The 23,475-nt window shown below is 42.9% G+C and overlaps 1 protein-coding gene across 8 annotated transcripts in view; it reads right to left on the bottom strand.

Annotated features, from left to right (window-relative positions):
• Positions 1 to 4,784: 4,784 nt before the first annotated feature.
• The window catches only part of PM20D1 (peptidase M20 domain containing 1), a 37,811-nt gene continuing 19,120 nt past the window's right edge, over positions 4,785 to 23,475 (bottom strand). For 7 of the 8 annotated variants that reach the window (XM_053246662.1, XM_053246664.1, XM_053246665.1 and 4 more), the window contains 7 exons: positions 22,983 to 23,058; positions 21,489 to 21,550; positions 18,948 to 19,026; positions 14,206 to 14,277; positions 11,892 to 12,060; positions 9,206 to 9,305; positions 4,785 to 6,446 (listed from right to left, as the gene is read on the bottom strand). In XM_053246662.1, coding sequence (XP_053102637.1) covers positions 6,317 to 6,446; positions 9,206 to 9,305; positions 11,892 to 12,060; positions 14,206 to 14,277; positions 18,948 to 19,026; positions 21,489 to 21,550; positions 22,983 to 23,058 — 688 coding nt within the window. In that variant the 3' untranslated portion in view covers positions 4,785 to 6,316. The remainder of the gene's footprint in view (positions 6,447 to 9,205; positions 9,306 to 11,891; positions 12,061 to 14,205; positions 14,278 to 18,947; positions 19,027 to 21,488; positions 21,551 to 22,982; positions 23,059 to 23,475) is intronic. The other variant, XM_053246663.1, reaches the window with a different exon arrangement.

Here is a 23,475-nt window from a genome sequence, read left to right as displayed (position 1 = left end):
TCACTGAACATTTTATAACCTGCCTCCCCTGACTTCTGCAATTCTCCTCCTCCCTCCCATTTTTTTGAGGCTGCTTACAGGCCTGGTGCTAGGCTCAGAGTCTGGGTCATGGTGGTTACTGACATGGACCCTTAAAAAGCTGTTTTTCACATGTAAGCAGCTTACGTAACCAACTTCCCCCCACTTATCCTTTCAAAGAGAGCCCAACATCCAGTCCTATACAGCAGTATGTGTTTCTGTAGGTTTCTTCTCTTTTAAATCTGCTGAGCATTTCTTGAGTGTTTTACTGTTGGGGATGCTTTTACTCATGGTGTGGCTGCTACTTTTTATTGGTTTAATCATTGTATTTTAAAGTTGATTTTTATCATATTTGTTCACTTCTTTAATATGTGCACTGTTTTTGAAGCCTTGTCCTGAAGGGCGACTTCTTAGTTTTCACAACAAAATACTTCAAATAAATGTGTCTTCCTTGTATGTTTTTAAAAACAGCCCCTAGAAGTTCAGAAGGTGGAACTTGTGGGCTGTTATCAATTAGAAAAAAAGCCAGTCACTTAATGATGTGACTGGGGCAAAAGGTAGGGAATTTAGGGCATTGTTCATGTTTTGGTTTTTTCACTGTAGGAGGTTTGGGTCACCGCCTGACCAGAGCATGGAGGCCCTGAATCCACTGATATCCAGTTACAATAAACCTTGAGTCTTTATTGCAGCAATGTGGAAAGATCACAGTCTTGGCTCTGTGCTGCAAAGGCAAAGCTTACTGGAACTTAGGTATACGCCTGCCAGAAACCAAGCTCAGCTGGCCTTCATTTCCTCCTCTGCTGTGAAATTTATTTGATAAGCACTGCCTTTCCAGGAAAGCAGCTGATAACAGGATTGCCCCATTTCCAAGATTATTTCCCCCCATGGCCGATTTCCCATTCACTGAGACCTTTTTACTCCAAATGTTCTTGGTGGTGACAAGTGTCTAAAAAACCTGTTCAAATTGTATTGCTCATGATCAAGGAACACAGTGGGGTCAAGAAAACTTGCCACATATACATTGCCAGGGCTAAAGGGAGTCAAAGGAGTCAGACTACACAGCACAGCAAACAGTAATGATAGTGTATTTCAGAAAAACATGCCATCCATGTCCTGCTTTCAAGGACCTAGATGTATATATCCTTTTGACTCATCATTCGTTTAGTTCTGCCGTAGCAGGAAAGTTTGTTTTACCCTAGCCATACACTTCCACATCAACAGTAATGCCCACTGAATCGCTATAGGACTAACTTAATTGTATTAATAAAGAATAGAGCAGAAAATGTGAATGAACCTCCTCCAACATAATGAATAGTGTAAATGTGCCTTGTGACTGAGAATCAAAGTAGACAAGGCATTGGAGTTCCTAACTAAATCTCCCATCTCTAACTGTAAGCATATAGAAGTCCTGTGGGGCAGGGCTTGAGACCAGAACTGCAGTGCTGATGACTAACATTTGCTCCCAGTGCTGCTTTTCTGATGAAAATGTCATCTTCCTCCAAAGCTGCTATTTGTCTCAATATTCCTAACAGAGCAAATAGCAGCATCTCCATTTGGATGCATATCTAGGGGCTTCCCGGATGCTGGCTTATTCTGACATGACTGCTCGTTCTTATAGCAGTTTTGCAAAGGGTTTAGATGGCATTCTTTACACACTAACACCATTGTGCAACCTGCTTGACAATCCATGAAATGTGTGTGTCTTTTAATAATAGTTATTCTAATTTGATTATGGTAGCGGGAAACCTTGACCAATGTCATGAGCCTCTTAGCAATCTCATTGTCAACTTGAACAGTCAAGAGTCTCAACTAGTTTTAAATGAATGTATTTCTTCCAAAGCATGCAAATAACTCACATGCAAGGAGGTAGGAGATTGTAGACAGTTGATGGTTCAAATAGAGATGAAATAGTAGGAGTTACATTATTGCAGATTGAGTGTTGTTTCTTTATCCATTAGGTGCAGAGGCGTAGGGAGCTTCTTGGCAGACGGAGGACACCCCCTAGGACTTACAATCACACGCATACGCCCCAAACAATGGCCCCACATCTTATGTCAGCTGCAGGGGGCGTGGCCAATACTGGGGACAGGGCCTATCAGCCCCTGCAGAGCTTCCCCAGTCAGCGGTTCGTGGAATTGCTGACTGGGAGCTCCTTTCCCTGCCTCCTTGAGGAGGCAGGAGGAAAGAGCTCCCTGTCTGTGATTCGACGAACCAGACTGAGAAAACTCTGCAAGGGCTGATGGGCCTCATCCCCGGTACTGGCCCTGCCCCTGCATCTGACATCAGGGAGAGGGGCCCACTAGTCAAGGGCTGCTCAACTTCAGCCCTCCTGCAGATGTTGGGCTACAGTTCCCATAATCCCTGGTTATTGGCCACTGTGGCTGGGGATTATGGGAATTGCAGTTCAAAAACAGCTGGGCAGTTGAGCAGGCCTGTTCTAGTCAGATGTAGGGGGCGGGATCAATACTGGGGGTGGGACCCATCAGCCCCTACAGAGCTTCCCCTGTCAGTGGTTTGTGGAATTGCTGACTGGGAGTTCTTTTACCTCCTCAAGGCAGGGGAAAAAGCTCCTAGTCAGCAATTCGACGAACTAGACTGGGAAAGATCTGCTGGGGCTGATGGGCCCTGCCCCTGGTACTGGCCCTGCCCCTACATCTGACATCAGATGCAGGGGGCGTCGCCACTGCCCAGGAGAGGGACCCTGCTGGGGGAGAAGAGGGGCATGCCTCATACTCTCAGTCGGTGAGCGCTTCGTTCGCTGGGTGGGTGCGGGAGGGGGCAAGGGGGTGCCTTGGCAGTCCCCCGAGACCCTCCATTTCCCCAATGCCTCTGGTTGGGTGAAAGTATGGTGGTTTTACTAGCAAAACTGAGACCTTCCCAGTGAGTACTGGAGAGGCGGCTTCATGGCAATAAGTGCTGGAGACGGAAGTAAACAAGCAGGCAGGGCTGTTTTCACAGGATTGGTTGGCTGAGAGAAGACTCTGTCAGTCAATCCCTGGCACCTTGATTATTGACTCTGAGTCTGATCAGACTTGACTAGGTGATGTCTGTTCACACACAGGCATACTTTATTAATCTATGGCTTATTCTAAGGGATTCTCCTAAGGATTACACAAACTGCTATAAAAGGCTAACTCGACAATAACATGAATCTATACTACGCATGCAGTTTAAACTCCTGTTGCCCTTGTGGCAACACACACAAGGAGGAATGGTGTGATCATAGACTGGTCATAACACAACCTGCAAAGGAGTGGTGTTTGGCAGAAGTGGTGACATATCAGAGGGCTGGCTCCCAGTGACATACCCCCCACACCTCCTCAAATATACTTTTCTTTCAGTTCTTAAGTCTTTCTTAGGCTAACATGATCCAATATAATGATCTTTTGACTCTTTTTAATTGACATTTTGTCACAATTTCACTCTTGTTGTTAACCTTTTCCTTTAGGGAAAGAATACTAATCCCCTGCCCTCCTCTGTGTCTCTGTCCAAATGATTGTTGCTTCTCTTTATTCAGTGTTGAATCGCTCTAAATCATATCCAAGGGGCAATGGAAATATTGGCTGACAGCCAGAGCTGTGTCCTCCCTGAGAGAGGCTGCTCAGCCAGATGCTTCCAGAACAGCGGTGGGTGGGGGGAGCTACTTTCATGATCTCCCCTGCCTCCAAAAATGCTGCCTGCCTTCCCAAAATATGTCCCCAAGAGTCATTTTCAGAAATATGTTGCTGAAGATGTTTTAATGGATCCTTTCCAAGCCCCCCCCCCGTAACATTCACTGAAAATGTCAGGAATATTCAAGTACAGAACACTGAACTAAAACATTTCCCTTCTTTTCCATGTAAAGGTAAAGTGTGCCGTCAAGTTGATTTCAACTCCTGGCACCCACAGAGCCCTGCGGTAGAATTGGTAGAATAAGGGAGGGGTTTAACATTGCCTTCTCCCGCACAGTATGAGATGATGCCTTTCAGCATCTTCCCATATCACTGCTGCCCAATATAGTACCATTGGGGATTCGAACCGACAACCTTCTGCTTGTTAGTCAAGCATTTCCCCGCTGCGCCACTTAAGGTGGCTTGTATTTGACTCTAATTGAGGCTTAATAAGCTTTTAAGACCCCAAATTATTAGGTGTTCCTGCTCCCCCCCCCTCGCTAGAATTCAATTAACAGACTCTGTGCTCATCCCTCTTCCCTGCAGAATAGGTTACTGCTCCTTCTCCCAATCCAGATTAGTCAGAGGAGACCCCTACCTTCAAGATTTTCAGACTGATAAGCACCTCAATGAAAGAGAGGATACAATACAGGGAGAGCAAGCCTCTATTGTGCCTCTATGTATCCTAGGAATTCTGCATTTAAAGTCTATTTAATTTTATTTTTACATTGTACGAAGCCAGACAAATAGTAACATGAAATTCTGCTGTGATAGTCCTCAGCTGAACCTCGGGCAGCTAAAACCGTTCTCAAAATGCTCCAAGTAGTGACCTTTAGAGATGTATCCAATGTTGTTTAAAGCTTTGTGTTTTCAAGGACAATCTACTAAAAACTTGTGTAAGGACCAGAATCAACATCTGTAGTGTGTGTGTGTGTGTGTTATTTTGTTTGAAGGGAAGATAGAGCTGGCTGGAAAATAATTGCACTTTTATCCTGGATTTTTCCAGGCAAGTTTTGTTTTGATGGAAATTCTTTTTTCAGCTGTCATGAAACCTCAGGTGTAGAGATAATTGATCTCAATAGGGAAGACAACCATTGCACATGGATTTGGAGACTCTTTTCAAGCAGCAGACAATGGTATACCTTTTTATTGCTTTTATATGAACGTCCTGCTGAATCAAGTCTTAACAGTTATCACATCCAGGTCAAGTCACAGTGCAAATACATTCAGAGGATGTCCACAAAAATCACAGTATAATCTAGTGTTAGCCCCATTTTTTTAATACTATAAAAGTGTGTGATTAAATTAAACTAATACTAGGGGAAAGCATATTCCAGTGTATTTCAAGTCCTTAAACTTGGCATCTGAAGAGCCCTGAGGAACAAAGAAGCAAAGGAGATTTGTTTTTCTCTTAACATGCAACCATATTAAAATACATTGTGCCCCTTTAGTTCTTTAAAGGAAAATAACTTTTTTCTTCTTTTTAGGAATTATGTAATCAAGTTTCTAGCAACAGGCTTCAGTAACCAGAAGCAATGAGAGTAATAAATGAAAAGCAAAACTTCAAGGACTGTCCTATTGCAGCATCTTCCCTGGTGGTTATAACTGAAAGAGTCACAGCAGCTGAATGTCACACAGAAGAGTAGTGAAGAAGACACAAGCTCCCTGGCTCGGCTCCTACCAGCATTGAAGTTAAATTTAGGTGTAATTTTTGTCTGTCAAGTGTACATTCACTGAAGGAACAGAACACTGACAAGACATTCAGAACACAATATCTTTAAAGAAAGAATAAAGTGAAAATGGAGAAGCATGGAAAATCAATATAAACTGATTTCCAGGCTGTCAATATAAACCAGTTTAGTGAATAAGAAACATTGAATCCATTTATTATCTCTCTCTATAAATGTGGCAACATGTACTAACTTTCCAATCTTATGCTTCACACTGGATTTTAAAGATCCAACAATCTAAAGGCACCTCTAGACGCAGCACCATCCTTTGGGCGATTCATATATGTTTTGAGGTTTTTGTTTTTGTTCTCCTTTTACTGTTAGGTGTTTATAAAGACAATAGTGTCACTAATTTTCTTTTTCAGTTGTTAATTTGTAAGAAGTGTTTGGCAGAGGTAAAGTCCAGTTTACAGTTTAGGGGGTAAGTGTGGTAGCTCACACTTCAGATTATTAATACTGCAATGCTGAAAGTTTGCCCCAATTACTGCTATTTAAATGTTGTTCTCAGCTTAGCACACAACAGGAACTGCTCCCCTATGTTTGGGAAGATCACTGTCTTTATGGAGAACTGCCATTCCCCCCATTTGAGAGAACAGTTTTTGAGGCTTCAGTATGTATACTTTATAGTGCTGATATATATGGTCAGCATAAGGTTCTCAGAGCTCTAATGGCGGGAGGTACAATGCAGCATGACAATTAATATATTTGATTTGGTCCAAAGTAATTTGTCCAACTTTAGTTTTTAGTATGTTTCATGACTTGTTTGCTCTGTAACACAACAGTGTCCTTTCTTTTAGATCTGTAGGCTTATCACCATTCCTAATAACTCAGTACCAGAACAGAGGGCAATACTGAATGCAGCTGCTTTGTATCCTTCTGACCCAAACAATACCCACACACCTTCTTACTTTCTTGTTTTTACAGCTCATGGGAATCTCTATGTGGATCTGCCTGTTCATCAATATCAGAATTTTGAATCAGCTGGAAGAAAAATTCCACTTGCTTTTCATAACTTTCTATAGAGATCCTTTCATTCAACCCATGGAACCTAATTTAAAAAGAGAGAAGAAAGTATTTGCATTCAATTTGTATCATCCATCTGCATCTGAAATACAGCAAGATGCCAAGTGTCAGATTATGAAGTCATTTGGTTTAGTCACTCTTATCAGGATATGAGGGCCAGCATCAGCTTCAGTTAAATCTACAGAACAATGCACTCAGATTACACCAAATCTGTTCCTGTAAGTCAATGGGCCATTGTTTTTTGAGATTATATATGAGAAATTACGATCAGAATTACTTCCATCAGTTCAAGAGCATGTCTGCACTACAAGTTTCAACATACCAATTTCAAACCTATTTTAACTGACTGGTTACTTAGCCAAGGAACCTTGTGAAGTGTACTTTATTCAAAATGTTTTGTATCCCACCTTTCCATTAACAAGTGCCTAAGGCAGCTAACAGAATAGGTTCTGAAAAATAAAATCACAAAACATTGAAAAACCAATTCAAAATTGAGAAAGATAAAGCAGCAATTTCCAATATATCCACTTCCTTCTTTGAAGGCATGCTTAAATAAAACTGTTTTCACTTGTCATCTAAAAGTGGGGGGGGGGGGGAGAGAGGACCAGACTTTTCTCTGGGGAGGGTATTTCAAGATCTATGTGCAACTGCAGAACAAGCCTTGTCCTTAGTTGCTGCTCATCTCATTCTGATATTAGTTCTATGAAGAGAGGATTTCCAATAAATAATTCTACCAAAGAAGCCCAAGAATTGTAGTTCTCTTGAGGGTACGAACCACAATTCCCAGGCTTTGTTGGCAGAAGTCATGATAGTTAAACAGGATTTATACTGACTGAGACTTAAACAGGATTTACATTGACTGAAATTTGTAGCATTATGCACTAAGGTACTGGACATATAGTCTCTTTGAACGTATAAAGCTGCCTTAAACCGAGTCAGACCATTGGCCCATCTAGCTTGGTATAATCTCTGCTGATTGGCAGTAACTCTACAGGGGTTCAGATGGGATCTTTCCTAACCACTGACTGAATCAGTGGTTCATGTGCGGATTGGTAACTACTTGAAAAACAGGAAACGGTAGAAATAAACTGACAGTTTTCACAATGGAGGGAAGTAAGAAGTGGGATCACCCAGGGATCTGTACTAGGACCAGTGCTCTAATTTATTCATAAATGATCTAGATGTTGGGGTAACCAGTGAATTGGCCAAATTTTCAGATAAACTATTTAGGGTAGTGAAATCCACAACAGATTGTGAGGAGTTCCAAAAGGATGTCTCCAAGCTGGATGAGTGGATGACAAAATGGCAAAGGTGGTCCAATGTAAGCGTTGTGTAAAGTGATGCATATTGGGGGGGAACCCCAACTTCAAATATACACTTATGTGGTCTGAGCTGTCGGGGACTGACCAGGAGAGAGATCTTGGGTTCATGGTGGACAGCTCATTGAAAGCACCGACAGTGTGTGGCAATGTGTGTAGTAGTGGTTGTAGATTCTTTTCAATCTCGTTGTTCTGCACAGGACAATGACAATAAAGATCTATCTATCTATCTATCTATCTATCTAATTGTGAAAAATGCAAATGCCATGCTAGGGATCATTAGGAAAGTGAATTAAAATAAAAATGCTAATGTTATAATGCCCTTATACAAATCTATAGTGCAGCCACATTTGGAGTACTGCATACAGTTCTAGTCACCATATCTTAAGAAAGACATTGTAGAACTGGAAAAGGTGTAGAAGAGGGCAACCACGATGATAAGGAGTCTGGAGCACCTTCCTTATGAGGCAAGGCTCATCTTTTTAGTTTGGAAAATAGGTGACTACAGGGAGACATGATAAAGGTATATATAACATTATGCATGGGGTATATAGAGTGGACAGAGAATTTTTTCACCTTCACAACACTAGAAACAGGGGTCATCCCATGAAACTGAAGGTCAGGAAATTCAGGACTGACAAAAGGATGCCACAGAATGTGGTGATGTCCACTAGCCTGGATGGCTTTAAAAGGTAAAGACAAAGTCATGGAGGACAGGTCTATCAATGGCTACTAGCCTGGTGGCATTAGGCCACCTTCAGTCTCAGAGACAAGATGCCTCTGTTGCAGGGGAGCAACAGAAAGAGAGAGAGCATGCCCTCGGCTCTTACCTGTGGGCTTCCCAGTGGCATCTGGTGGGCCACTGTGTGAAACAGGGTGCTGATCTAGATGGGCCTTGGGCCTGATCCAGCAGGGCTGATCTTATATAATCTAGGGACATTCTGTGTGCAAAGCATATGCTCTAGTACTACACTGTGCATCTATCCCCAGAATTAACTTTGCATTTGCTGGGAAGATGTAGAAAATTTCCACTTTCTATATTTGTATATAACAAGCACTTTGATTTTTAAAAAGCTTACCAACACTACCCACATTGAAGCTACACTTGAAGTAAATCCATACAAGAATGAGCTCAATGAAGCAACAGTTGAAAAGAAAAAAAAAATAGTTTTCGTTTGGGGACCTAATTTGCAACAGTGACTGGGAAGTGTTCTGTATATGCAGTCCAGACCATATAGCAGAAAGAGTTCTAGTTTAAGCCTAGAATAGAATAGATAGATGGAATAGTCTGCATTTTACACATTTCTCATTCTAGCTCTCCCACCAAAGTCTTATGACTAATAGGTGACAGAAAAGTGCAGTTCTCTGCAAAGTCTCTATGTTCATGTCTCATTTGTTTGACTAGTAAATCACTCAAGTTTCTCATCTGGTGTTTCCACCAAAAACATGTGGCAAATTATGGTACCTTGGCAAATCATCAGGTTTAAAGATCACTGAGTTAAATCGATAAATGGCTTTTGTGAGACCACCATAGTGCCTGCTGTCAGTGTTTGCAACACAAATGCCTGGAGAAAGAAATAATCATTAAAAATTAACTGATAATATTGAATTCAATATTGCATCAAGACCACAGACTAGATAAATCGGATTCCTTGCTTCTTTTGACAAACTGGGAACTGTGCACTTAATTTATTTATACTTTTTTTGGAACATTCTTTCCTGAATCTATTGAACCAATGGGAGGCAATTTAACATCTCAACATAATTGTGTCCATTGCTGCATTTATATATTAAGGCTTTACCCAATAAGCCTGAGGTATCAAACTGCCAGCCTGCAGGCCAGATCAGGCCCACTGAGCTTAACTGACTGGCCTGCCTGAAGCAGCCCCAGGACAAACCATAACCATTTATTTATTGATTTGTCATATTTATATACCATGCTAGAACCCCATGCTCTGCCAGGGAGCCAAAGCATTTTGGCGTCTCTTCAGAGAGGTGCCAGAATGCTTTGGGCTTATCCTTATAGAACACCACAAATGAAACTTTAAAATATCAAACAAAAAGCCTGATAACACAGATATGTTTTCAAAAACCATTTAAAAACAACCATTGATGGGGAGATTCTGATTTCATTTGGGAGTGTGTTCCAAAACCCTGGGGCAACCCTAGAGAAGGCCTGGTTTTGGGTTGTCACCAAGTGAGCCAGTGACAACTGCAACTGAATCTCTCCCCAATGATCCTAATAGGCAGCAGGGTTCATGCAGAAGAAGGGTATCTCTTTTCAGTACCCTGGGCCCAAGCCATGAAGGGCTTTATAGGTATAACCAGCACTTTGTATTTTGCCCAGAAACTAATTGGCAGCCAGTGTAGTTCTTTTAAAACAGGAGTAATGTGGTCTCTACGGGTGGCCCCGGATACTAAGCTGGCTGCCGCATTCTGCACCTGTTACAGTTTCTGAATTACATACAAAGGCAGCCCAACATAGAGTGCACTGCAGTAGTCAAGCCAAGTGACTAATATGCACCATTGTTTGTCTCGAGAAATCGGCTTAGCTGGTGTATCAGCCAAAGTTGATAAAAAGCATTCCTGGCCACTGCTTCAACCTGAGATATCAGGGAGATGTTTGGGTCCAGAAGTACTCCCAAGCTATGTACCTGATATTTCAGGGGGAACATAACCCATCCAGAACAGGCAGATCTAAATCACTTCCTAAGTTCTGGCCTCCCACAACAACTATAGCCTTCTTGTTTGGATTCAGCTTCAGCTTGTTCTCCCTCATCTAGCCCATTACCAATTCCAGGCAAGCATTTAGAGAGGTTAAGCCATCTCCTGATGAACCTGATATGGGGAAATAGATCTGGGCATCATCAACATATTGATAGCACCCTGTATCAAATATCCTGATGGTCTCTCCCAGTGGTTTCCCCATATTTCTTCTCTACTGCAGCACACAGGCATTTCATGTCCAGCCAGGTTCCTTCTTCCCCATGCCACTGCTGGCATTTCTGTCCCCTCCTCTCATCTTGTGCGCCCAAGCAGAAACTGGGGTTGGTTGCTTCCTCCCTCCCACCATTGCCATTGCCTTTCTCTTTTCAGGAGAGGAAGAGGAGAAAGAAAGATGGGGGGGGGAGGAGGAAGACAAAGTCAGATGATGGCACGGGGAGCTTTTTCTCTTAGGAAGAGAGAGAGGAGGAGCAGGGGTGGAAGAAAGAAGAAAGCGAGAGAGGGGGAGAGGATGGGGGAGGAAGATGAAGAAAGGAGGGTGAGTGGAGGGTAAGTGGGGGAAGAGGGGTTCTGCTTTTCTTGGGCATGATGTTGTTTGAGTGTCAAAAATCTGTTGGGAACAATAACATTTCAAATATGATGGTTATGTTCAAAATTTCTCTTAAAAATACAAAGAAAAACATTTAGACTTCCCCTGAGCATTTTCTGGTGTAAAATGTAGTGCATTCAGCTAATTTCATTGGCAGGATTCTTTATGCAAAATTTGTTCTCTGTAGTTCAATAAGCAGCATGATATTCAGAATTTCTTTCTTTTTAAATATCTACCAAAAATTCTTTAAATCCCTTTGAGGATATTCCAGTGCATTCAACTAATTTAAGCAACAGGACAAGGGAGGGCAGAAGAAAGGAAGAGTGTGAGAGAAAGATGGAGGAAGACGAGGAAGACACAAGGCAGAGTGAGGCAGGTGCGAGGCGACAGAAGGCAGTGCAAGGTGATGTGCGGCCCCCCAGAGGTGCATCAGAATCAAATCTGGCCCACCACTCAAATGAGCTTGACACCCCTGCAATAAGCCATTTCAAATCAGACTGTAACAACCTGGAAGCTAGTAGCTTTAAAAAGGAACAGATTAAAGTTACCAGGGACAGTAAAGCAGCAGAGGTACACTGTTTGCCAGTTTCCTGTTGGCCTTTTTACTACCACTACCTCCCTAAGCATCTCAGATCAGGAAAAGGGAAATGAGGAGGAAAACACACAACTATTTCCAGTCATTGTTTGTGTGTGTCTGCGTGCATGTGTGTGCGCGCGCGCACACACACACACACACACACACACACACACACACACACACACAGGTGGGAATATGCAGAAAATGGAAACAAATTAAGGGTTGGTAGGTGGAAACAAAATAATTGAGCATTTTGTTTACCTGGAACGATACCACCAACATCTGGGAAAACATCCAGGATGGTCTGGCGGAAAACCTGCACTCCTAAGGTCTGGTCATCCCAGGGGCTAACTGGGAGAGGATCAAAGGCATTCATTGTTTCTATCTTCACTCTGTTATCATCAATAGTTTTCTCTGCTATTTTCAGGACCTAAGAACGCACCCAAAAGAACAAATAAGTTAAAGCGGCAAGGTGGTTTCCATTACAATAGTGAGCATAGGTTCCAGGCTCTATATCAACATTGCAAATCAATTTCCAGGCACAGTTCTCCAAATAAAGATGCACAGTCAGGATAGGAGCCCTGCAGGGGCCTCACTGTGGAAGTCTGCTTTCCTGTTACACAATGGACTGGTAGTGTTACAGGTCAAAGTTCTTACCAGGCCACCTGGGCTTTGGGTCACTGCCTCAAAAGACCTTCTTTTTGAACCCTTCCACGCAGATATGTTCTCAATAGACCAAACCACTCAGGTGTTAAAAACAGAATTTTTTTAAATAAGGGACAAGCCAGTCCAGTTGTTAAGCTACGGCAGTCATCCCTCACCTACTGCTAGGCTTCCGTTCTGGCAAAACCTTGCCATTGGCAAATCTGTGGTTGGTGAGGCATTAAAGTCTATGGGAAACAGGGGGTTAGTGGACCATGACTTAATGGCCTTAGGTTAAGACCTAAAAATAAAGGAAAAAATAAAAGAGAGAGCTTAAAAAAAACAAATCACAAAAATCATGTAATATTGCCAAGAGTCACCAAGAAGAATGAGCAGATTGAACCTCTGAAATTTTTTGACACCCCCCCCCCAAATAAAAAATTACTCAAAGGCATTTTAAATTGGCAAGGAACAGCAAGGTCAGCAAGGGTCACCAAGAGGAATGAGCTGTTCCTCTAAGCAGTGGAGAGATACTGCATAGTAGACTTTCCCAGTACAGTACTAATAGAGATGTCAGGGCTAAAGCCGGAGAAATCTCTATCTTTCAATCCGTCCTGAAGCAATGAGAGAAAAAGCTGCAGTGACTCCTCCTGACTATTCCTCTCCACATCCGTCATCCACCTCCCACCTTAATCTGTTGCAACTCACCATAGTGGCACCCAGCTAGGCAAAAGTGTTGCCAGACATTGAGGCTGTTCTCACATGCAGGCAAAACCACGCTAACAAAGCCAAGCCTGGTTTTTCCTGCTTGTAAGAACCTCCAGGATTGTGCTCAATCCCAGTAGCACCCCAGTGGCAAACCCACCTCCAGAGCCACCCTCTTAAATAGGGTTAAGAGAGTGAGCACTCTCTTAACCCCATTTTTCCGAAGATCTGCCAGCCCTGGCTGCTTGCCAGTGCCCATGTCTCTCCACTCAGCATCTGTGCACTTCCTTGGTGCACAGATGCTCTCTTCTGCCACCTCCTAGGACCTGAACGTAAGGGTAGGAATTCTTTATCTACTTTCAGTGCCACACTGTGGCTGGCTGGGTTGGCGATGGACCAGGAGGGAACAGCTAGAAGGCGAACAGATGGCTTGTTTCCTGTTCCATCAGCAGACATAACAGGTTTTCTGACTTCAGATCTAGCATGCCTAGATTAGTAGTACTGGGCAAGTCTGCTCTGTAGTGTCTCTCTTTCTCCCTCCCTTTTGCTCTGAAGCATGCAAAATACAACATATCTAATAGTTATACCAGCTCGGCCAAGTGTAGGTGTTAAATCAAGCCAGGAAATGTTAGTTCTAATTGACTGAAATTCTATGATATTTCATTTGTAAATCAACCTAATGTTTTGACTGATTAATCTGGTAGGTTCTAATCCAAGGGGATTCTGTATACCCGCTCTCATCTTAACCCAGATCGTTGCTTTTGGCCTCTCTATTATGCTACGACATAGATGTGTGCTAACCTTTTAGGATAGACAGAAACTGGGAGTTGGACTTGGCAGAGTGGTGACTCAGTACCTTAGTAAAAACTCTTCCCCCACAATACTGCTCTGTTAATTCAGGAGGTGGTGACAGCCTAATATTGGGCTATTTTAAAATGGATTTGATCCCAGTGGTAAAGCTGGGGCCATTAGACACCCATCTAATTTGCCTAACCAAGTAGCAACTTGGGGTGCCAGGTTAAGGAGAAGGTTAAGGATTCCCCAAAGGATGCTCAGGATATCACAGGTTTACAGCATTCTCAGTTTAAGTAAGACTTACTGCCAGACCTAAGAGACCACTCCATAGCCCCAGCCTGCATATCATTCATAGAATTTGTCAAGTCTGTTACAGTTTCTATGAATGATAGCTTAAGGTTGAACAAAACCCCACTGCACATAATCACAATACCTGTTCAACTGTTTGTGATGGATGGATGCGGAAATTTATAGTTGCGTTCGCAGATTGTGGTATAACATTAGACTAAAGACACAAGGGGAAAAATAGTTCAAACAAACAATAGTATTCCAACAATAAAAAAGCACATAATGTAAAACAGTTTCTTTCGAACAATGGCCCATTGTCCACTTGTGTGAAAGAACAGGGCCTAAACCTCCTCTTTTTGTATATAAGATTTATGTATTGCAATTGCTTTGGTGACTCCCTATGTTAAAAAGCTGTGTGAGGGTCAAATGTTCACAGCTCCTGTTCTACCGTTTGGTTTTGGAGGGAGAAGAAATATACTGGTTTGATTCTGGAGGGAAGAAAGAGTTTGATTTGATTGGAAAAGGTAAAGTGTGCCGTCAAGTCGATTTCAACTCCTTTAAAATAATGGAGGGGAGTTGTGTTGATTGGTTTGTTTGAAAAAAATTGGAGTGAAAAAGGAGGCTGCCTTCAGCAGAGTTTTACTGCAGTACAAGTTGGAGAACTGAAGAGTCCTAGTGAAGGAGTTGAGTGCAGTTCAGGTTGGAGAGCTGAAGAGAATTCAAGAGAAGGAGTTGCAGTCACAGTCTGAGAGAGAATCAGAACTGGTGCTGGAAAGAGAGCTGAGAAACCACTGGGAGAGTTGTGACTCTCTGGAGGACCGAATCACTCCTAAAGTAGCTGAAGAAACAGTCTGGGACGGAACCCCCAGAACTGTGAAGGAAGAGGGTTGAGCAAGGGACAAGCCAGGCTTGCTGCAGAAGCAGACTAAGGGTGATTGCCAGAGGACTCTCGAAAAGGACTCTGAGTTAGGGCCCAGTCTTCTTGCAGGATAGACTGGATGCATTTTGCTCATATTTTATTTCTTCCTTGTGCTCATTTGGTTGCTGTTTTGTACAAGAACAATTGTTTTGAATTGAACTATTTGAAAGTAAAGTGTTCTTGTTTTGAAGTTAAAAATTTGTAGCTGCTGTTTGTTTCCCCACTCCATGATTAGAAGGCTTCCCACCCTACCAAACTTTGGATGGCAGAGGTTTGGAAGGCTGTTTTTGTAGACTCAGCCGGGGGTGGGGGTAGGTGGGAGTCTACTTGGTGGCAGCGGTGACATTTAAGCTCACAGGGCTGGTTGAGACCAGGCTGTGGCATATGCTGGAAGCACGGTGGGATCTGTGACAACTTGTAGCTTTGGAAGCCATAAAGCCATCTTCAGTTGGCCTGTGGCATTCTATTAAATCGAAGGGGGAAAGGGCAGCACTCGAGCTTAGCCCGATTTATGTCCGGGACAAAAGATTCCACTTTTTGCTTCGGGTTTGGGGGCAAATTCAAAAAATCCAATATGCCCCATAACATGCAGTATTTCACCCCTCTTAATCCTGTGGTAAAGCCTGCTGTCTAGGAAAGGTCCAGGCACACATAGACTTGTTGCAGCATTGACCCATGCTGAAAGCAGCAGTGAGCACTTCTCCAAGAAACCAGAAGGAGGTCCTGAGCCTTGCATGCACTCAACTCATCCATCAGTGCTGAGCTGAATGCACACATAAAACTGGCTTCTGCCTCTCTCAGACTGGATGGTTCAAGTCAGCTGTTTGTGCCCAGTCTCAGCACTAAGCAGTAAGTGAGCACATACCCAGCTGGCTTCTCACCACAAAGGGTTGCTGGTAGGGGCAGCTTTCCTTTTAGGTGTCCTCTTATAGGCAAGAGCTGGCAAACAATAAGACAAACAAGGGATAAGTTTCCTGGTGGTAATCATGAGGTTTTCTGTTAAAGGCATAAAGGTCAGAGTGCTGGACTAGGACTGGGGAGACCCGGGTTCAAATCCCCCTTCAGCCATGATACTTGCTGGGTGACTCTGGGCCGGTCACTTCTCTCTCAGCCTAACCTACTTCACAGGGTTGTTGTGACGAGAAACTTAAGTATGTAGTACACCGCTCTGGGTTCCTTGGAGGAAGAGCGGGATATAAAATGTAAAAATAATAAATAAATAAATAAAATAATGGGGGAAAATACTGTAAAAATAGTTTTAGTACTGACAATGGGTTTTGTTGCAGAAAACTGGGAATAGTTATACACAGAGGTCGTTTACACAACAACAGCTTACTTAGCCTGGGAGCACTGGGCGGGGGAAGGCAGGAGCTGTTTTTTGATTGATTAATCTGGGTGCTGCTGCGTGCCTACATGACAAACAAGGGATAAGTTTCCTGGTGGTAATCATGAGGTTTTCTGTTAAAGGCATAAAGGTCAGAGTGCTGGACTAGGACTGGGGAGACCCGGGTTCAAATCCCCCTTCAGCCATGATACTTGCTGGGTGACTCTGGGCCGGTGGTGGCTCCAAAAGTGGCCAGGGAGTGAGGAGGAAGAAGGCTGTGCTCAATGCATCACACAAGAAGTGGGCTGCATGGGGGGATTTCCCCATAAATCGGGCACTCTAGGTGCCCAGATCTGTGTCTGGGGACTGAGGGATCGGGGATTGAGGTAAGAGGGCATGCCCAGGGAAACCCCAGCTTACCTGGCAGGGCAGAGCTGGGACTGGCTCTGATCCCAGTGCTTCACACGAGCAGCCCTACCCTGTTAGGGCTGCACAAGCCCAGGTAGGGCTGCTTGTGTGAACAGCCTTATTATCAGTTCCAACATATGTTTAAAATTATTTAAAAACACAAAGTCCAAACCTATCAGCTTATGTTCATCTTGTGTTAAAAAATTATACTTACATCTTGTGTAAAAAGAAAAAAAAATGTGTATTTACTAGTACAAATTTGTACAGGGTGGCTTGAATCTTAGGGTTGATAATAAACCTATATCTTTAAAACACACGTCTGCCCCACTCGTGTGTTAATCAGGGGGTGAAAAGTGTTAGTGTTGCACATGTGACAGAACTTCCCTTGCCTGCCACTTCCCTCCCCTACAAGTCCAGCCCCACAAGGAAATTTCTCTCTCATCCAGTTTCTAGCGCCACACATGAGCCTGCTTGGGATGAGGGGGATACAGGGTCAATATCCTCTACACATTAGTTGCTGGGGCAGATGCAGACCTGAGTTTAAAGACACAGCTCTGATCTTCTCACAGGTTGTTTCAGACAGCACAGTCTTTTTTTTTTTTTTTTTTAAGAATAAGTCCTAACATGGTCTTTCCCTTTCGAGCACTAGGTGTCACTATTTAACCGTCTCCATGGCGAAGTAATTATTTTTGAGGAAAAAGTTTGAGGGGAAGGAAGTCACCCACTCTTTGGAGTTACATTTTTTCAGGAACAGTGTTCATTTATCAGATTAACAACTATCAGCCAGAATATGCTCATTTTCAAGCAAGCTTAGGGCCTCTTCATTTATTACTTTTTAAAAAAAGTACACCTAAGATAGTTTTAAGTGTACATTGAAAAATCTAAGTATGAGTGTAACAGACAGCTGTTTGAAAACACGTGTATTGGTTAGGAACACTGACTGACATTCCAAGGGAGCATGGATGCACCAGGGCATTTTTCACATAGTAGGCTTTACTGTGAGTTTACTGCAAGTTCTAAGTTGCCCCCAAAATCGACACAAAAAGTGGATTTTTTTTAACCCTGGATATAAATCGGGCTACACTCTAATGCACAATGAAAAACCTGAATTGTGTGTGAAGTGGTCTGAGAGCTCGCAGGGACTTCAGGGCAGACCTGGCCAATATGTGAATGTACACCCTCCATTCTGGAGGAAATGTGAGCTAGAAGCCCTGTGTGAAAAACGCCCAGGAAGACACATGCTGTAGGGAGCTTCCCCAGAGGTGTTACATTGAGTGCACAGCAGGGGGAGTGAATTTTGATCATCTGGAAATGGTCTGTGCCACCCGAAGATGTGCCATGAGGGTTACGCAGCCCTCAAGGACATATTTTTGAGTGACACAGGGCACTTCTGGAGGCAGAGCAGACCATCAAAATCTGCCTCCCTGCTGTGCACGTGGGCAGAGGTACTGGTGAAGTTCTCTGTAGCACAGACACATATTCTGGTGTGTCCATGCTGCCCTAGTAAGGATGTCAGCCACTGGCCAGGGAACAGAGATTGCCTGCAACTCCCTACTGAGTATACATTCAGCGGCAAACCCAGCTTTCTTGCTGAGAGATAACTCTCTCTTCAGCTTGCAATGGAGTCTGAATATTCTGTCTTGTGACTGTGGCTCTGTTTTAATAAAACTATTCCAGTGCAGGGAATGAATGAAGCTAACACCCAAGTAAAGCTTAAGGGTGGCCCCTCTTGGAGCAAACTAAAGGTCCATCTAATCAGGCATCCAGTTAGATGCTTCCACAAGCAGGACATTAAAGAATTACCCCTCCTCTGCCATTGCTTTCCAGGAAGTAGCATTCAGTGTCATGTTGCCTCTGTAGTTTTCATTTCAGCATAATGGGTGATAGCCATTGATAATCCTGAATTTGTCTAATGCAATGAGCTTAGATGGTTTTAAAGCGGGATTATTATAACATTTTCAGCAGCTGTAGTTCAGAAGGACCGGGCTGCTGGCAACCACAATCAATAAGAAATCCCCTGTATATTGTTAAACACACACACACACACACACACACACACACACACACACACCCCATAAACTGAATGTTTAGCACAGAGCCTGGAAGGAGAATGTATTAGTAAGCAGACTTGGGTTGCACTCCAGTTATGCACTGGTACTAGTAGTCTTAGAAGGAAGAGTTTAGAGACTGTCTTGTTACAATTTATGGAAAATCCAATGAATACATATAACAGTACCTTGACTCCGGCATGAAACATAGTGATTGCAGTGGTGGTCCGAACTAGGGTATTCGTAGAGGGAACCTGCTCTAGAATTCTGTGTAAAGATTTAGAAGGCATTTAAATAATTGAAACGGACATAACATTCTGAGCAGCTAAAATAATATAGGCTTCTGCATTCTACAAAGCAACAGCACATTTTAAAATCAAGAAATGTACATTTGTTTCTCATATTGCACAGTCTGCATATCTTCCTCTGAGGCTGCATTTCTGCTATGACGATAATGCATTTTCTCTGACACTCACACTGCAATATTTTGTATTGGGGAAAATGCTACATTCTCTCACCACCCTACAATATAGTCATTACTTTGTTCTTATATTTTATTAGCTTATGTTATGAAGTACTTGTAAAGAAACAGGTAACTCTCAGAGACTAACTGAAAGGATTATAAACTGATTAAATACCATTAAATCATTATTTATTTATTGTTAGATTACTAACATTACTTTGTGATTGCTGTGTGAACATAGCTATGCACGTCATGGGCAGCTACTGAATATTGCTTGTGGTGGCATACCCTCAAGGATGCATTATATAAATCTTTTGATAAACTTTTCCAAAAAGTATTTTAAAAGAATTTATGATAAAATCATAAAGTCATATCATAAAGAATATGACTGCATATTTCTCTCGCCTCTCCTTGTGTAAAATTCAACACAGGAACAGAGATGTCTTGTTTTTGTTTGTTTGCTTTTAAAGAAAAACTTAAAGTGGTGGTATGAACAATACACACCCCTGCCCAGCTTGCAACAGCAGTGCTGTGCTGAAATAAGTCCATATTGTTCCCCTAGTTGGAACTGCCTCCATTCTCTATTGGCTCCCATGTGTTGAATTTTTTAAAATATAAACTCCTTTGGGCAAGGACCTCTTATATATTGTAAGTTACATTGCACTCGGATGTCACAGTTATAACAACGGGGGGGGGGGATTGTTCTTTAGAGAATAAGTGAATACCATTCTTTTGGAATTAAACACACATCTAGCCAGATTCTCCTCTCCCCATCTATTATGAGCAGATGAGAGATATCATCCTACTTACACTGATAAAGCACCTGTATGAACGTTTCACCAAGGGTAACAGAGTCTGGGAAGTCTGAAACGGATACAGTCATCCCTTGCCAACCACGGTTTTACCAACAGCGGGTCTGAATATATGCGAATGGGAAATTGTGGCAGGTCTTGCCAACCACGACTTGAGTATCTATGTTTGGTGAGATGTTTTTCAGTGATTTTGGAGGGGTTCCAACGATTTGGGGTTGGGTTCAGAGGTTGGATCTGCTCATTCCTCTTGGTGACCCTTGCTAACCCTTGCTGAACTTGTTGTCCCTTGCCAATTTAAAATGGCTTTGAGTGCTTTTGGGGTGGGGTTAAAAAATATTTTGGACAATATTACAGGATTCCCCCCCCCCAGCATTTGGGGGGGGGGGTATTTTCCCCCTTTATTTTTAGGTCTTTTTGCAGTCATGGTTCCCTTGATCCTCTGTTTCCCATAGACTTTAATTCCTCACCAACCACAAATTTGCCAACAGCGAGGTTTTGCCAGAATGGAACCCTAGCAGTTGGCGAGGGATGACTGAACATTTTTTATTTCTGTTAACTTGTAAAACATCGGAAGCTGACTTATACCAAGTTAGACCATTGGTCCATCCAGCTCAGATTGTCTACACTGCCCGCCAGTGGCTCTCCAAGGTTGAAGGCAGGGGTCTTTTCCAGCCTTACCTGGAATTTTTCACACGGGGCTTTTGAAGCCCTTTAACTCGCATCTCCTCCACAATGGAGGGGGTACATTCACATATTGGCCAGATTTTCCCCGAAGTCCCTGTGAGTTATTGGGGAACAGTTCACACACAATTCGTGTTTTTAACTGCGTGTTAGCGTGTAGCCCGATTTATATCCAGGGTGAAAAATGCCACTATTTGTGTCATTTGGGGGGGACAACTGCAAATTCATAGTAAAGCTTCCAAGTAAACTCGCAGTAAAGCCTGCTGTGTGTAAAAGTCCCAGGAAACTTTTCACACCCGGCTTTTAGCTCACATCTCCTCCAGAATAGAGGTGTGCGTTCACATATTGGCCAAATTTACCCCAAAGTCTCGGCAAGCTATCGGCGAGCACTTCACACACAATTTGGGTTTTTCATTGCATGTTAGTGTAACCCAATTTATATTCAGGATTTTAAAAAACCCACTTTTTGCATTAGGTTTTTTTGGCAACTTCGAAATCACAGTAAAACCTCATAGTAAACCCACAGTAAAGCTTGCTGCCTGGGAAAGCTCCTGGAGATGCTGGGGTTGAAACTGCGACCTTCTGCATGCAAAGTAGATGCTTTGCCACTGAGCTACTGCTCTATCCCCATAGTGAAAACAGCTCAACAATTTCAGGAGAGAAGCACAATCCTACCAATAAGGTTTGGGGTCTCCTAATGGACACCTGCATCCATATCTCAAGGAAACATACATGGGAATGTGATGAAGCACATTCATAGGTTTCTTTCTTACCTGCCAACAAGTGGTGCAAACAGCCACAGATTTGCCATTATGATATTGAGGGGGAAGCTAAACTGCATAGCAAGGGGGAAAACAAGCCAATACATCATCATCAAATTTGGCTCCAGATAATAGATAGAGATTTCTGAGTTTTGTTCCAATGTAACATTTGCCATTCAAAAGAAGTATTATTGCAGTGATTCTTGTGAGTGCATTTGTCAGAAATTGCTCTGTGTATAGGGCATGATCCAGTCCATGCTCTCTGCACATGGAAGGCAGACCAATCAGAGGGTGGCCTCTAAGGTAGTGGAGAAATTGTACATGCATGGAGGGGAGGGGAAGATGGCAGAGTACTGAAGCACATACCTAAACTTTTTCAGGGACAGACAGAGCATGTCACACCAGGAATTTAGGATTCAATTAATGGCATAGCTCACGAAGGAGTTTTTTCAAAAAAGCAATGGGAATGTAACTTTCTGATGTTAACATAACTTCCCATTTCAACAAAGTTTCCTTCAAATAGCTAATATTGGCTTGATCTAGTGTTATGGGAACATGTCCTATACTTGTGCTCCCCCTCCCTGCCTATCCCTGTTTGAATTAGTTACTTGCAGGTTTGATCAAGTCATGGTTTGCTATTGCAGCCAAACCAGCAAGCTATGGTTTGCACCTGCCCAGCAAACCTGGATTGCAAAATGACTGCAATCCTGCAAGGTAGACTGAGAAAAGCGTATTCCATCTCTCCTCCCACAGGTCATGTGATAGGAACACATAGGAAGCTGCCTTCTACTGAGTCAGACCATTGGTCCATCTAGCTCAGTATTGTCTACACAGATTGGCAGTGGCTTCTCTGAGGTTGCAAGCAGGAGCCTTTCTGAGCTCTATCTTGGAGATGCCAGGGAGATGACTTGGAACCTAATTCTCTTCCCAGAGCGGCTCCATCCCCTAAGGGGAATATCTTACAGTGCTCACATGTAGTCTCCCGTTAAAATGAAAACCAAGATAGACTCTGCTTAGCAAAGGGGACAATTAATGCTTGCTACCACAAGACCAGCTCAAGGTGTGCAAACACAGAACTTGTTCCTGTAGGCCAAAATGTGCATTTGTCAGAATCAAACTTGTAGTTTAAAGGGAAAACTGCTGCTAACTACACAAGTTAAAAATGGTGATGATTTAGAGCATATGAAGCTGCCTTATACTGAGTCAAACTATTCGTTCATCTGGCTCAGTATTGTCTACACCAACTGGAAGCAGCTCGCCAGCATTTCAGACAGGAGTCTTTTCTGGTCCTACATGGTTGGTCATGGGATCTTCTGCATGCAAAGGAGATGCTCTCCCACTGAGCTATGGACCCTCCCTTTGTTTAGTAACCTGTTCAGCAGGTCCTAAGTCTATCCCAAGAAGTTAACATATTAAGAACTAAAACCCTTACTAATATTCACTCTGAACATTTCAAGTTTAGTTCAGTGAAAGTGCACAAAAGAGCACATAATGCTGACTGCTCACCTCTGGTGCCATTTGCTCAAACATCATGAGTTCAGGTCCATGGCCAAACAGATTGGGCATGGGATTCAGCTCCAATCTATAACAATAAAATGGAAAAAGAAAAAGAAATAAAGCCCCTCTAGAGTATCATTTTAATTCATGAATTTAGACAGGTTAATGAGTGAGGTAGTTACATTTTGATTTTAAATAGATAGATAGACAGATAGATAGATAATGATGGTGATGGTGGTTCACATTCTGCTCAGTGTTAGCAGAGCATAAAAGAGCAGCGTGTGTGCAGCAGCAGCAGTACTATATCCGAGTTCTGCCCAGTACGTTGGCAAGCAGACAAACGTGAGCAGAGCGAGGTGGGGGGGAAACAATTTTCACTTCTCTCTCCTCCCTCCAACTTTTTAGTTTTAGAAAGATGTCCTTGAGGTTCATATAGCGTGGCTCCCCACCATAAACACAGAAGAGTCAATGCCACCACACTGTTAGCAAGCCAAGTCACACA

This window comes from Hemicordylus capensis, chromosome 4 (assembly GCF_027244095.1).
Source record: "Hemicordylus capensis ecotype Gifberg chromosome 4, rHemCap1.1.pri, whole genome shotgun sequence".
In the NCBI taxonomy this organism is placed as follows: Eukaryota; Metazoa; Chordata; class Lepidosauria; order Squamata; family Cordylidae; genus Hemicordylus; species Hemicordylus capensis.
This window is presented reverse-complemented; position numbering and strand designations above follow the sequence as displayed.